Source organism: Diabrotica virgifera, chromosome 10, assembly GCF_917563875.1.
Source record: "Diabrotica virgifera virgifera chromosome 10, PGI_DIABVI_V3a".
In the NCBI taxonomy this organism is placed as follows: domain Eukaryota; kingdom Metazoa; phylum Arthropoda; class Insecta; order Coleoptera; family Chrysomelidae; genus Diabrotica; species Diabrotica virgifera.
In genome coordinates, this window is record NC_065452.1 from 90,600,579 (window position 1) to 90,617,885 (window position 17,307).

Genomic DNA, 17,307 nt, shown 5'->3' on the forward strand with positions numbered 1-17,307 from the left:
CACAACCATAAAAAACATCAAATCGAAAAGTGACCAAGCTTATAATTAATTAGTACCCCAATCGCGAATTTAGTGCTCCTTTTTTTTTAATTATGACGTGTTCTGCCAGGTACATATAAACTCAGCAGAGCACAACCATAAAAAACATCAAATCGAAAAGTGACCAAGCTTATAATTAAGTACTAATTAGGTGCTAATTTAGTACCCCAATCGCGAATTTGGTGCTCCTTTTTTTTAAATTATGACGTGTTCTGCCAGGTACATATGAACTCAGCAGAGCACAACCATAAAAAACATCAAATCGAAAAGTGACCAAGCTTATAATTAAGTACTAATTAGGTGTTAATTTAGTACCCCAATCGCGAATTTAGTACCCCAATCGCGAATTTAGTGCTCCTTTTTTTTTAAATTATGACGTGTTCTGCCAGGTACATATGAACTCAGCAGAGCACAACCATAAAAAACATCAAATCGAAAAGTGACCAAGCTTATAATTAAGTACTAATTAGGTGCTAATTTAGTACCCCAATCGCGAATTTAGTGCTCCTTTTTTTTAATTATGACGTGTTCTGCCAGGTACATATGAACTCAGCAGAGCACAACCATAAAAAACATCAAATCGAAAAGTGACCAAGCTTATAATTAAGTACTAATTAGGTGCTAATTTAGTACCCCAATCGCGAATTTAGTGCTCCTTTTTTTAATTATGACGTGTTCTGCCATGTCATATGAACTCAGCAGAGCACAACCATAAAAAACATCAAATCGAAAAGTGACCAAGCTTATAATTAAGTACTAATTAGGTGCTAATTTAGTACCCCAATCGCGAATTTAGTGCTCCTTTTTTTTTTAAATTATGACGTGTTCTGCCAGGTACATATGAACTCAGCAGAGCACAACCATAAAAAACATCAAATCGAAAAGTGACCAAGCTTTATAATTAAGTACTAATTAGGTGCTAATTTAGTACCCCAATCGCGAATTTAGTGCTCCTTTATTTTTTAAGTTATGACATGTTCTGCCAGGTACATATGAACTCAGCAGAGCACAACCATAAAAAACATCAAATCGAAAAGTGACCAAGCTTATAATTAAGCACTAATTAGGTTTTAATTTAGTACCCCAAACGTGAATTTAGAGCTCCTTTTATTTCTTGCTTTTATACCGTCATATGTACAGTTTTGTAGTGCGGTTATCGAGATACACTACATTATGTCTTTTCTAGATCTTATTAATAATTGCTTTTATTGCAGGTGTTTTTCCAGCACTTGGATTTCTAGAAAATATCATTCACCTCTATGCATGCGTTTTGAGTAGAATCAAAATAATGTAGACTTTTTCTGTAGCAGTCGAACTAGTCCAGTTTATTGAGGTTCTATAACTAGATAATTGTTATTGATAATGTATTTCATTTTTATATTTTTTACGCTTCTAGGCTGTAGATTATAATCTAGAATTTTACATAACACGACACACAATTGAGGATTCTGAATTTTAAAATACTTGTAGACGAAAAAAAATATGAGTTCTTTAATCCGAAATTTGAAATTTGAGATCCTGAAATCTTTTATCCAAGAATGTGGAACCTCAGACTTGTAATATATGGATTAATAAATGCAGAACTAAGCATTATAGTAGATAGAGTTGAGGAATTCAAATTCCTCAAGGTTCCAAAAGTTAGGATAGATTTGTAATGAAATTGTCAACATTTTTTTTTCAACCGTAGAATATGTGATAAGGGGCTGTCCATAAATTACATAAGACTTTTTCATGTATGCATCTCCGTCTTTCTAACGATGGATCAGATTGACGTCTCTTTCAATCATCTTACGTAATTTATGGACAGCCCCTAATGAATAAGAAAGGGAGCTTTAAATTATAGAGAAAAGTACTAAATAAACACTCAATTAGCATCTGACTATGAGATAAGTCACGTCAATTTGATATTTTCTAACTGCTGTGCTTTGCTGAGTCATAATCTAAAAAAAAAGGAGCACTAAAATCGCAAATGGGGTACTAATTAGCACCTAACTATTAGCTAGGCAATGTTTCATTCCGACGTTTTCTTATGGTACTTTTATGGTACTGAGCTCACATGAAGCTTGGCAGAACATATGACGGTGTAAAAGTAAGAAAAAAAGAAGCACCTTTTGGGGTACTAAATTAGCACCTAATTAGTACTTAATTATAAGCTTAGTCACTTTTCGATTTGATGTTTTTTATGGTTGTGCTCTGCTAAGTTCATATCTACCTGGCAGAACATGTCATTACTTAAAAAATAAAGGAGCACTAAATTCGCGATTGGGGTACTACATAAGCAACTAATTAGCACTCAAATGTGAGATAGGCCAGCAACTGTATTGATGATTTTTTCAACGGCTTGACTTTGTACTGATCTCGCATAAACTTGAATGCAGTACGCGCCAAAATTTGTAAAAAAAAACTGAGCATGAAATTCGTTATTAGGGCACTTAATTAGCACCTAATTAGCACCTAAATTTAAGATAGGTATGTTGGGATTTTTTTTGATTTTTTAAGGTAGTACTCTAATGACTTCATATGTACCTGGCAGAACATGTCATAACTTAAAAAATAAAGGAGCACTAAATTCGCGATTGGGGTACTAAATTAGCACCTAATTAGTACTTAATTATAAGCTTGGTCACTTTTCGATTTGATGTTTTTTATGGTTGTGCTCTGCTGAGTTCATATGTACCTGGCAAAACACGTCATAATGATTAAAAAAAAGGAGCACTAAATTCGCGATTGGGGTACTTAATTAGCACCTAATTAGCACCTAATTATGCACTTGGTCTGATTCCATTCTGCTAACCTTGCTCTGCTAGGTTCATGGACATCATTTTTCAAAATTTGGAATTTTTCTCGAGCCGCAATTGAACAATTAGCTATAAAGTATAAAAAAGGTACTTATTAGGTACATTTTTCTCTCACTGTTTGGATTTCACGAATTTTAAAGTTAAATAAAATGGTTCACATCGGTGTTTCAAATATTTATGCAAATAATTCTACAAGCAGCCTTTACTAATTCAGGATACTTCGATTCTTCATCATCCTTCCATCTTTTTCTGGGACGGCCTACTTATCTTCTATCGTCTCTCAAAAAACACCGTCTTTAACACTGTCTTCCTCTGATGTACTACATGACCTGTCTATCTTATCGTTTGGCTTTTGTATGTCTGACGATGTTTCTAGTACCATACACAGTGATCAATTCAGCTTTGGCCTTATCCACTCTCCTGTCAATTCATCTCTTTGTCGGCCTAAATATCATCTGTGAGAACTTTGCTTTCAAATTAATACCAGCAGCTTATTTATTTCCGGCTGATGTAGAGTCCATGTTTCACTTGCATATGGAACAATTGGGCGAATAATTGGCTGTACAGTTTTAATTTAGATTGTCCTTTTAGCAGCTTAGATCTTAATAGTGATAATAAGGAGTATAATACTCTATTCCACACAGCTATCCTTGCTGAGACCTCTTTTTATATATGTGGCTGTCATCTTGATTACCGCCCCTAGATATTTAAATTCTTTTACTACTTCGAAATTGTGGTCATTAATAGTTATGTTCTTCCTAACTCTTGGTCTTGGATTTTTGATTACTAGCATGTATTTCGTCTTCTCATCATTTATTCGAAGGCCCAGACTACCTGTTTCTTCCTCGGGTTGTGAAAACACCTCTCTCACGTCTCTTGTAGAATGAGCGACTGCACCTATATCATCAGTAAAGGCCAACAATAGTTTTGATCCTCGATTCGCAAATCCTCCTGCCAGCTCAGTCAATAAGGGGTCTCCTTGTCCAAGTTCTGATGTTACCTACACTATTAGTCTTTTATATTTGTTGTCAGTAATTTAAGACATTGTGAAACACAAAAATTAAAAGTAATTTAGGTACATTTATTGAGAGCCACAAATAATTCTTCAAAGAGCCACATGTGGCTCGCGAGCCACAGTTTGGCCACCCCTGAATATAATATATATTCTACTTGACGTATTTCTTTCTCTTATGGCTTTGTCTAATGTTCTATCGTGCGAAATATTGAAACCTAGATATTTGTAGTCAGTGCTTTATCATGGGCATGCCGTCTAATAACAGACCTTTTTGTCCTCCTCCAATGTACAAGTATTCGGTTTTCTCTTTATTCACTTCTATTAATTTTCGGGATATATAGTTTAAATCTTAAATAAAATTATTAAAAGACCCAATCACACGATTATCTCTAGTCTGAACATTAAAGGTAAAATATGTCTCTTTGCAGATGATACTAGTATTACTTGGAGTAACACGGATATTATGGATCTTCGCAATACCATAGCTACAGACCTAGTCACCATTAAATCTTGGTGCGATTCTAATCTCCTGTTATTTAACGGTTTTAAAACCAAAGTCCTACCTTACAACAGTATGATGCAACCTTTAGTACTTAATAACAACAGTCTAGAGGTAGTTGAATCGGTGAAGTTCTTAGGGCTTATTGTGGATAAGTCTCTAAAATGGAACTTGCACATTGATGCCTTACACAAAAAATTAAGTTCTGCTTGTTTTGCGCTAAGATCAGTTGCTACGGAAATGAATTTGTCAACATCTATGACCGTTTATTATGCCCTTTTTGAGTCTCATCTTCGGTACGCCCTTCCATTCTGGGGTTCGTGTTGTGCGACTCAATTTGAGCGTATTTTTAAACTACAAAAGAGAGCTCTTCGTTACTCCTTGAGACTCAATAGCAGAGTTCATTGCCAGGAATTCTTTAAAAAATTTAAAATATTAACTCTTCCTTCTTTGTTTGTTTTTGAATCCGTTTGTTTAATCCGCAAACATGCATCAGAAGGTCCAGAGAGACCCACTCACAACTATCCCCTTAGAAACGTGGAGCATAATCTTTATCTGCCAACCCCGCGGTCTGAGCTGGTTAAGTGCTCTACTATACAATTCGAGAAAAATGCACAATCACCTGCCATCTAACATCAAATCTATTGAAGCATTTCCCGCTTTTCGCAAGGCCTTGAAAGCTTATTTGCTTGAGAGAGCTTTTTATACAGTGAATGACTTTTTTTATAAACGATTTGAATTCAGCAAATTGACTTGCAGGATTATTACTTTCGATTACTTTTGTACATATTTGCAGCGGCATAGATCTTTTGATTTACTTTCCCTTTCCCTTTTCCTCGTTCGCCTTCTTTTTGTTCTGACGTTGTATACATATTGTTTGCAAAAATTTTAAAATTTTTTAATGTGTACTTAATAACTATAAAATTGTATTTACGTAGTATAACTCACGCCATTTATTTGGTGTCTGTTTCTGTTTTTATTTTGTTTGTAGTTTTTATTATTTTTTGTTTTTTATTGTATTTTTTATTTTGTATAAGCTTTGTCCACAAATTGTAAAAATTTTTTGACAATAAAGCATACCAATCAAAATCACGCCTTCGAATAGGAAGTATATTGTTAGACACTCAACAGCCTCCTCCTTCTCCTCTATCTTTTCTCCTTCGTAAGGATATAGTGGCGTCATGTAATTTGTTCTATTGGACTATTTATGTCCAGTATCTCTCTCCTGTGCATGTTGTTTTGCTTCGGGGAATGAGTAACCAGTCATGTTCTTTATTTGGTCCGACCATCGTAATGGAGATCTTCCTCTGGATCTTCTGCCCTCTACGTTGCCTTCAACTATCATTCGTTCCATGCCTTCTCTTCTTCTAGTTATATGTCCAAAATATCTCAGTATATTTTGGTTGATAGGTGTGCTGAGTCTAGTTTTTATGTTATGTTCTGCTAGTATTGAATTGTTTGTGAGATGTGCGGTCCATGGTATGCGCAACATTCTACGGTAGACCCACATTTCAAATGCCATTATACGCTTCGAATCTGATTTTATGATGGTCCATGTCTCTGTCTTCAACAGCTAATGGTCTACTATACTGTACAGCATAAGTACGAAAGTATAAATTGCTAAGTACCTAATGAAAATTTGAATCAAGTAATTTCTAAATTGAATTTAAAAAATTCTTTTATAATCTTTTTTATAGCTTAATAAGAAGTTATAGTTTAAATAAGAAGTTATTCACAGTAAATACATACCTACTTGTACATTATATTATAAATTGTTCAATAAATTACTCAAAAGTACGGGTTTTTTCAATTATCTCGGCAATTGTTTATGTATTTTAATTTATTTGATTGTTTTATTTAATTGTTTATAACTTTTATCTGAAATCAACTAAAAATCGGTAAATCAGGTAGTCGAGTCCCGGTTTTATCCTCCTTCTCTTTCTCTCTGAATACTTTCTCTGTCTACTCTTTGCACACATGGACAAAATTTCGAAAGTCATTCCTAGCGTTGACGAGTAATAACAAAAATGATGATCATATCATCCGTTCAACATTTTCATTAATACCAAAAACATTTTCCTGTTTAAAATGCATTACTGTTCGTTTACACATTTAAAAAACTCCCTTAATTCCAAAAATGTTATGGAAACTAAAAATACGCTTTTATTTATAGAATCAACAATTACACCAGTATCGTGTTGACATTGTCTGCGGCGAAAACAAAGTGTGCAACAACAGGAAAATTTTGAATTTGGTGTGGTCAATACGGTCATTAAACCGACTCAGATAAATAAGTAAACTACGTGAAAACAATTTAAATAACAGGTCGATTTTAAAATCATGAATTTTATTTGAACATATCCCCATCATCGAAGTGAACAGGGTGAAGTAGGATTTCCTAGCTTATATAATTGTTGTCGTTTCAAGAAAGAAACAAATGACTCCAAAAGATTATAATTATTAGGCTTAGAAAAAGAAACGAATAAGAGCAGAATTAAAATAAACACTAAAAAAATTCAATTATTTCTTATTTATAATTTTTATATCAATAAGTAACACAAAATTATTCCAATTATGAACTGTTTTCACTTAAATAAAATATATAAAGATTTTATATATTTTTTAAACGCTTTTCTTTAGTTCAATCGTTTGGGTCAAATCTTTAGACGTTAAGTTAATTTAATTTGACTGCCTTTTCTTCAATGCAAATGAATGAAAATTTGCAGACATATGCATTGGCGGGAACAATACACGAATAGTCAATAAAAATTTTTTTATGCTTCTTAATTGTTTAAATACAAAAACGATTTTAATGAAAAATGATTAATATCTCTTGTTTTTTACCATGTAGAAACTTGAAACTTTTGCAGATTGTAGCTAATTAAATGAACTCTACATAATTTTAGTTTTTACGTTAATTGTTTACGTTATGATTCATAAATAAACAAAAAGTTTGAAATTTTTTGCCGATTCAGACTACTTTTCATGTTTGTACATCATGTTTATAAACATCCTAAGCGGCAAAGATTTTGCGCTCATATCTTTGTTTATATAAACATTGGCGCTTATTCGTGTCAAATTTTAATACGATACGAAACAAAACTTCAACCAAAACTCGAATAAAAAAAATCGTTTTAACTTAGTCTTAGAAAAACCACCGGTAGAGACGTTTCGTGCTACAATTAACATTAGAATTCGTAATTCGCGAGAAATTAACAGGGTCTACACCGTGCAGTAGTAAAGCATTAGAAGAGATGGACAGACTGCGAAAACTGTAATAGGTATAATGATTTTGATTTAAGAAATGTATGAAGAAATTACAGAAAATGTACAATGTATGTATCAAATATCAAAAAAATCAAAAAATCATTTTAAAGCCTTCTACTTTAAAATGTATCATATGTATCTGAATTGCCGATATAAATAAGTCAAATTAAATAAATTATTAGAAGAATTTGTTTACTAAGCAACAAAATTTTTTTTATGTTAGTAGTATTTTGTATTTTGACAACGGCACCCGAATTGGGCGTCGATACGTTAATAAAAATCATTTTTTAATAATATTGTGGCTTATTTCCCATTATAAATAGTAAAAATTGTAAAAATGCCACAAGAAAATAGCTTCAGAACAACAGTATGTATCAAATGTTGAAATAAATGCAAAAAATGTGTCTGTCATATACATCCTTTTTTTAAACATGACGATATATTTTAATATTTGAAAAGTGTAAGACTAAAAAGTAAAAAATAAAAAAATATGAAAAAAAATTTAAGAAATGCTTTTCTTTGGTTACGAGTGACTAAAATCAAAAATATTAAGATAAATCAACTAAAAAGCAAAAAATTAAAAAAAAATCAAACTCGAAGGATTATTCGAATAAAGAAAGATTAAATATACAAAAATCTCACACATTCGTTAAAGAAAAGCGTGGGGCGCGAAAAGTAAAACAGTATCTATCCTCAAACTGTTTATTCGATGAAGATGCGCCCCATGCTTTTCTTTGACGAATGTGTTAGACTTTTTAAATTTTTTAACGAATGTGTGAGATTTTTGTATATTTAATCTGTCTAACAGTTTTTTTTTTCGAATAATCCTTCGAGTGTGATTTTTTTTTATTTTTTGCTTTTTAGTTGATTTTTTATAATATTTTTAATTTTAGTCACTCGTAACTAAAGAAAAGCGTTTCCTAAAAAAATGTTTTTCATATTTTTTTATATATGTTTTCGTTGTGGTCTGAGTGTAATTGAAATATCTGTTCTTGTGGATTGGATTTCTGTAAACTTTGGTTACATATCATCATCAACATCATTCAACCCCGATCTATCCACTGCTGGATATAGGTCTCCCTCAGTTTTTTTCATGTATTTCTGTTTTATGCTGTTCTCTTCTTGCTTGTTGTACTACGTCATCCCATTGGCTAATACAAAAAACCTAATTAGCCAAGAGCTATTTATGGCCAGAGTTTATAGCTTTTTAATTTTTTTTATTACCATCACCTTGAGAGAAGTTGATTTTAGTTAATTAGACCGTTTAAAAATATTTGTATTCCTTGTAAACATTCAATAATGTTTAGCTTATGTACAGTTCGCAATCACGCTTACCTCATTAGAATTTAATAGGTTGGAGAAGATTAACAAATTACGTGTTAAGTTAAAATATATAAGTACAGTTGTTCAATGTCGAGTGAGAGTTAGTATTTTTACCTTGCAAAGATGTAATTCTGCGATAGTTTTGAGATAATAAAAATAAATAATCTTCTTAATATTACATTGTATTATGTGAACTTATGCATATCTACTGCTTAACATAGTTGTGTGGAATATGTAACGTATCTTCAACCATTAACTCTGTCCCCCTCACGACAATCAATCACAATATTTAAGATATTTCAAGGGGCAAAAAAATAAGTACCTCCTGTTCTAGTGTTGAGCTCAAAACACCTGTTCTAACGAAAATGTGTTTTGGAAAGAAAGAACTTGCCAACAAAGTTAAATTAATACATACCTATTGTGTTTCTATAGCCACAGGTTAAGCCACATAAGATTGTAATGAAAATTACATTTTTAACGTTTGACGTTTCAATTTCCACTCTGGAAATCGTTTTCAAAAAAGATTATTTAAGAATTATGTGAAAAGAGTATAATCGCCAAAGTTTTTGAGGGGTTATGTCTTTTCAAAATTGACGGTTGACTTACTTAGCCACGGCCTTATAGGCAATAGCCATGCTTTTAGCTGAAAAATTCTTACGCTGGATTTTATGCCCTCGGCACATAAAATTCAGATTATTTTGTGTGTTTTTGCATTATGCGTTTTTGTTTGTGTATAGTATTTGTATATAATGTTTAAGCATATGTGTTGTGTATGATTTTAGACTACATAAGGTGAAGTGGGGTAAGATCGTAAACGGGGCAAGTTCGTATTAGCTCTAAATATAAGATACATTTAATTGTACAAGTTAAGTAGAAATCTGTACTAGATTAGTATGAACTGATTGACATATAATTCAGAAGCAATTCTGTCATTGTTTTGCCATTTATAAAATGTGAGTACGTGTGCAGTACATATCTAACCTAGAGCTTTTGAACAAAGTGCCGATATTTTACAGCAAATTTTGTGTCTTGTGCATTTATTTTTGGTTATTATTAATTTTGGTTATTAAGAACATTGTTTAAACTTTACGTTAAATAAATAAATCCTTTTGATTTATTGGAAATTTACTGGAAAAAACACTACTCTGGTCTTGCCCCGCATATATTAGTGCACGGAGCAAGTTCGGAGCATGCGGCGGGGTAAGACCGGACTTGTGCTTTTTCCAGTCAATTTTAAAGATTTTTTTTGTACTTTTTATGGTTTCTTGCTCAAATTATTTAATTACAACTTTTTTTAGATCCAAAATGCTTAGATATTATGTTAGAAAAACGAAACGGAGAGCGTAATCAGCAGAAACAATTAAAGAAGCATTGATAGAAATTCGGGCAGGCGCATACATTCCATGAAAAATATAACTTTTAAACTAAACAACTTATTTTAATCTGGCAAAAAGCAATTTATAAATGACGGATTAGTAATTCCAATTTTGTCCCATAACATATAAAGATAGATTTCAATGAGTTTTAAATAGCTGTTTACGGAATAGTTACTGTTTTTTCTAATTTTTTATAAAAGTTGTAATTTCCAATGTAAATTGGTGTTTTTGGCAATGCGAATTATAGCGTATTTATGGTACTCCACGTTGATACCAAGAAAATGTTAAATATTTGAAATATAATTTACATAAAAGTTATTATAGTCAAACTTAACAAAAACCGGTCCGAACTTACCCCACTCCACCTTATTATGTCTTCGACTTTCTTAATCTGCTATTGTTGGTGTATTCTTATTGTCAATCTAAGCTTGCTGTATTCTTTTGTTACGTGTGCTACACATTTTTCTTCATCAAGTAAAGCGAGAACTTTTGAAAGGGGAGATTTAGTAGTCCCAGATATTAAAAGGATTAAGGATCTCTGGTAGATGATATTTGATATTACTATTAGACTACCCTACAAATTTAAGTTCAGAAAATGTTTTTTGACAGACTCAATTTCGAATTTTTTGATCGCTTGCATCTTTTTGCAATGCTTGTTGAAACTAAGTATAGTAGTCTATAAAAGTAGACTCGATTCCAAGTTACGTAACCCAAAAATGTTAAAACCATAATCATAATCAGATCATTCACGAAATAGCAATACAAACAAATACTTTTTATTTATATTGTGGTACTCTCTCTGATTAAGTCGTGAGAAGTGGTTCAACGAGCTCTGATTGAATAAAAACTCACGATTGATCAAATTATTTGCCGCAAAACCAAAACAATTATCATGCAAAATCAGTACCTTATTTATTCACTCGTAATATTTTCTTCATTCTGTAGTATTTTAATCTATTTAACCTTAATATTAAATTTTGATGACCGAGTTATCAATCTGACAGTGTTAACGCACAATAATTTAAACTATATTGATAATTAAAACAGAATACAACAAACCGGCATATTTATGTTTCGTGGACCTTAAGAAGGAATTTGACAGGGTCAAATTCAAGGACGTGATCCATTTATTGTACCCAAGAGAGGTACCTCCAGGAATAATTAAAACAATCAAAAATATCTACCAGAACCACACAATAGAAGTAAAAGTAGAAGATGAACTAACTGACCCAATTGAAGCTGACAATGGGATAAGACAGGGGGATTCCTTGAGTCCTCTATTGTTCAACCTGATCATGGATGAAATAATAGAAAAGTAAGAACTAAAAAATGGGAGAAAAACAACTTCAAATAATCTTCTATGCAGACGATGCAATAGTAATCTCTCAAAATGAAGATGATTTACAAAATATGCTGCACCAATTTGATATAACTGCCAAAAAGTTAACAGTTTAATTTCCCCAAAAAATACAAAATGCATGGTTGTAACAGCAAATCCAATAAGATGTAAATTAAAGCTGGGTCAGATAATAGAACAAGCGATGAAGTTTAAATATCTAGGCATCACAGGCAAATATATTATCTTGCTACTGAAATCTCTAAACAGAAGTGGAAGATCAAGTGAATAGAGCAAACAGAGCCGCAGGTTGCCTGAATGAAACTATATGGAGGAATAAAAATATCGGAAAAGAAATGAAAGGTAGAATTTACAAAACAGTCATCAGAACAATAATGATATACGCAGCAGAAACACAACCTGACAGCCTGACACTGTAAAGACAAAACTAATGCTAGAAACAGCAGAGATGAAAACCCTTCGAAAAATCGATGGAAAGACACTATGGGACAGAGCTAGAAGTACAGATATAGGTACGATGGAGATTCAATGTGGAGAACATTAATAATTGGGTATTAACATAACATTAATAAAGAAACAGAAGAGTAGAATGGAATGGCTACATAAGCCGAATGACAAGAAATAGAGTAGTAAAGACGGCGAGAGACGGAAGAAGATCAGTGGGAAGACCACGAAAACGATGGAACGACAATTTACTGGAGGCACATTGAAAAACAGGCAGTCATGTCTACACAAAAAGAAGAAGTAATGAAATAATTATGTTTAATATTTAGATTATATTCATACTTGTTTTGAATTCAGAGTGTGCGGAGATGACCATCAAAAATAAGGAAGGCTTGCTCCATGGCGTATCAATTACAATTTTTTTACGTCTCGTTATGATTCTGACAATTGTAATCCATCGTGGATTGTCCACCTCTCAATACTGGTTATTCTTCGGGTTGTTTGTCTTAATAATCTTAAGGGATGAACAGATCTTTTTCACGTTTTACTGATTATATTACTTTTTAACCGGAATACCTGTAGTTTTAGTATGTATTTACTAACATACTTTCTGTTGTTTCAGGCCGAAAACGGTGAAAGAATGACGCTCCAAAAGTGAACGCTACCCATCAGCCCAAAATGAAGATCCGTGCCTTTTCGTGCCTTTCAACAAGCTCTCTACATTATTTTCTCTTGATATTACTATACCTTATTAAAACTGGCCATGGATGGCTGCCAAATACAAGCACAAAGCTCGTCAACAATGCCAACAAAATTCGTAGTATAGTATTTAGGGGCAATACGTCCTCGATCGACCATTTTACTGTCTTGTATCAAGACGATGAATCTATTTTATTGGGAGGAAGGAACCAAATTTATAATTTATCGATGTTCGATTTTGCTGAAAAAGCTGTTACTTTAGACTCTTGGCCGTCTTCCGAAGCGCACAGTCAGCTTTGCATCCTCAAAGGAAAAACAGAAGATGATTGCCAAAACTATATCAGAATATTGGTCCCGACAGGTCCTGGGAAATTTCTTATTTGTGGAACCAATTCTTTTAAGCCCATCTGCAGGATTCTACAACAAAAGGTAAGTTTGTATTCTTAACTTTGATTAAAAAATAATATATTTATCTCACTTTTGAAGTGATGACTATATTTTATACAACCCTTCACATAATGCTTTTACTACAAATAACCGAAGCACTCAATATGTTTATCGAATACTTAACTAGGCAATCAAGTGAATCGAGTGGACTTACTCCAGAATTATTGGTTAAAAGACTTTGGATATATGTAGTTTGACCGCCCATTTGTAGAAATATTTCATGATGCAGTTTCCAAAGCTATGTATGTACATTTGAATCTCCAAATATAGGAAGACCAATTTATCCATTCAGTATATTTAATGCTATAACTTGTTATCACTTCTTTGTCTAAAGATACCTGGGCATAGATTCCGTGCACTGTAGATATCTACATGTCGCTTTCTATCGATATTTGAATATCAAAATATATGAATTTTTAGCTTTAATTGAATTATTTTCTAGTTTTGCTCTAGTTTATCAATTAGAGTATAACCTAGCAAAACTAGAAAATAATTCAATTAAAGCTAAAAATTCAAATATTTTGATATTCAAATATCGATAGAAAGCGACATGTAGATATCTACAGTGCATGGAATCTAGGCCCTGGAGATCAGACAAGCAATAGAATCGAACCAAGCATGTGAGATATTCACACTCCTTAGTAAGTGACATGAAGGTGTTACAATTCTTTGGGGCGAATCTATTTTCTCCTAGCATCTTAATATTATTTACTATTTTTAATAGGAATTAACCATAATATCAGTTGCAATCACATGCTATCATTTTTCTACGGGTATCGACAGATCTAAGACAGAACACAAATAAACAAAAATTAGAAACACAAATTCTTCAAGACAATCTGTTAAACATGAAGTACCACAAGGAAGTATTTTGGGTCCTCTATTGTTATTAATTTATACAAATTATATAAATACTACAGCTACTGTGATTCACTACAAATTCATTTATTGGCAGATGACACTGTGCTGTTTATTACTGACCACGGCTTAAATATAGTATTAGTAGAATATATATATTTTTCTATTAGTAGAATATATATATATATATATATATATATATATATATATATATATATATATATATATATATATATATATATATATATATATATATATATATATTATAGTTGAATGATTCTCTGAGTAATATTGCTTCAATTTAAAGATCAATAAATTTGAAGTTAAATTTTGAAAAAACGAGCTTTTATTATTTTAACGCCTTATAGTACCCTCCTGGCCAAAAAAAATGGGACACCTTAAAAATGGGTCATTTTTGATGTCTCGAATCTCCTAAACCTGTTGTCCGATTTTAGTGATTTTTTTAATATGTTATAGCCTTATTCTCTAAGAATATGTATGTAGTAATAGTGTTGCTGAACATGTAAATGTCATTGTATACCGGGTGTAACAATAATACTGTGTTTTTTCCTGAAAGTTCGTAACACCCTGTGGAATATTCTGGCATTTAAAAAATATTGAAATTAAAACTCAATTGTAGCCTTAGCCTTCCTTAACATTCTGCTTTTTGACTCATTCACTTATGTTGGATAATAAAAAAGTTAGGTACTTTGACAACTAGCCATGTTCTTCAATAATACAGGATGTTTCTAAATAAGTGCGACAAACTTTAAGGGTTAATTCTGCATGAAAAAATAATGACAGTTTGCTTTATAAACATATGTCCGCAAATGATTCGTTTCCGAGATACGGGATGTTAAATTTTTTCTTACAAACTGATAATTTATTTATTGCTCTAAAACCGGTTGAGATATGCAAATGAAATTTGGTAGGTTTTAAGAGGTAGTTATTTCACATTTTTTGACATACAACTAAAAATGTTATATTCGCCATTGGCGTGCATACAGGTAATATGACCGGGTAATATGACCCGTATGCACGTCAATGGTGAATATAAAATACATAATTGTACGTCAAAAAATGCGCAATGACTGCCTCTTAAAACCCACCAAATTTCATTTGCATATCTCAACCGGTTTTAGAGCAATAAATAAATTGTCAGTGTGTAAGAAAAAATTGAACACCCGGTATCTCGGAAACGAAGCATTTGCAGACATATGTTTATAAATCAACCGATCATTATTTTTTCATGCAGAATTACCCCTTAAAGTTTGTCGCACTTATTTAGAAACACCCTATATTGATGAAGAACATGGCTACTTGTCAAAGTACCTAACTTTTTCACTATCCAACATAAGTGAATGAGTCAAAAAGCAGAATGTTAAGAGAGGCTAGGGCTACAGCTGAGTTTTAATTTCAATATTTTTCAAAAGCTAGAATATTCCACAGGGTGTTACGAACTTTCAGGAAAAAACACAGTATTATTGTTACACCCGGTATACAATGACATTTACCTGTTCAGCAACACTATTACTACATCCATATTCTTAGAGAATAAGGCTATAACATATTAAAAAAATCACTAAAATCGAACAACAGGTTTAGGAGATTCGAGACATCAAAAATGACCCATTTTTAAGGTGTCCCGGTTTTTTTGGCCAGGAGTGTATAAAATACACAAAGTATATCAAATAATTTTAAGAGTGGATGGGGAGAGAATTTGAATTATTGTCTCATAGACAAAATATTTAGGCTTCATTTAACATAATATGTAAGTTAAATTTTAACGCTTGTTTTGAGAATATTCTTCTTCTTCTTCCTCTCGAAACTCCCTCAGGGGCGTCGGAGGATTTATTGATTCTCTATCCATCTCTTCCATTTCTTGCGGTCCTTTGCTAACTCTTTCATTTGTTGATGTGTTTTTCCTTTTTCCTGTCCAATTTCTATAATCTGATCGATCCATCTTTTCCTTGGCCTCCCTTTCTTTCTTTTGCCTTATCTTTTTGATTCCATCACCTGCGTTGGTAGTCTTCCCTTGTCCTTTCTGTTAATGTGTCCATACCATTTTAATTTTCTTTTTTGGATCTTTGTTATTATCGATTCCTGTTTCAGTCTTTGTATAATATCCTCATTTCTTATTCGGTTCAATTTCGTTTTTCCTGCTAGTTTTCTCAACTGCTTTATCTCCGCTGCGTTTATTGTACTGTCTATTTTTACCACAATATGGAAGGACTGTCAAATTTCAAGAGCGTTAAAGATGAGGTTGATCAACTGCTTAATATTCCCAATACTGACTTACGGATGTAAATCTTGGACCCTGAGAAATTCGGAAAGAAGAAAGATAGACGCCACTGAAATGTTCTGTTGGAGACGAATGCTACGAATTCCTTGGACCGACCATAGAACAAATAATTCGATTTTAAGAGAGCTAAAAGTTAGCCAACGATCTCCAGTAAAGTCCATCTCCAACAATTAAAATACTTTGGACATGTTATGAGAGCCAACACAGAAAACATGGATAGACTCATTATACAAGGAAAGGTGGAAGGCCGAAGATCACGAGGAAGATCCCCAACAAGATGGATCGATCAGATTACAGGAATATGTAAAAGACCTATGCATGAATTAAAAGAAATGACCAGAGACAGAGATCTTTGGAGACGGACAATACACTACATCACGTCGACCACTACACTCCCTCCGGGGGGTCAGGATTGAAGAGAGAGATTTTACATTGTTTACCCATGTCTCATTTGCATATATCAAAGTTGGTACAGATGTTGCATTGTATACCTTCAGTTTTATTTCTTTATCTATTTCTTCACTAAATATTGCTTTATTTAGTGCATAGTAGATCTTATTTGCTTTTTTCGCCCTTTATGAGATTTCTTGGTCTAGCTTTCCATCCTCTAATATTATTACTCCCAGATATTCAACTATTATTTCGTTTTTGCACCTAAATATCGTTTGGTTTATTTCTTCCACTGTTCTTTTGGGTTACTATCATGGTCTTCGCTTTCTTTACATTTACCTCCATTTTCAAATTTTCCATTTCTTTCACCCAGATATCGATTAATTTTTGCATTTTCTCTATCGTCTGCTATTGTTACTAGGTCATCTGCATATAGTAATCCTTCCATCCCCACTGGTACTAAAGTCCTATACCCTATTGTTGACTGTATAAC

At 32.6% G+C, this 17,307-nt stretch overlaps 1 protein-coding gene across 2 annotated transcripts in view; it reads left to right on the plus strand.

Moving 5' to 3' along the window:
• LOC114337902 (semaphorin-1A) overlaps positions 1-17,307 on the plus strand; it is a 606,142-nt gene that overhangs the window by 476,898 nt on the left and 111,937 nt on the right. For both annotated transcript variants that reach the window (XM_050641275.1, XM_050641274.1), the window contains exon 2: positions 12,741-13,246. In XM_050641275.1, coding sequence (XP_050497232.1) covers positions 12,797-13,246 — 450 coding nt within the window. In that variant the 5' untranslated portion in view covers positions 12,741-12,796. The remainder of the gene's footprint in view (positions 1-12,740; positions 13,247-17,307) is intronic.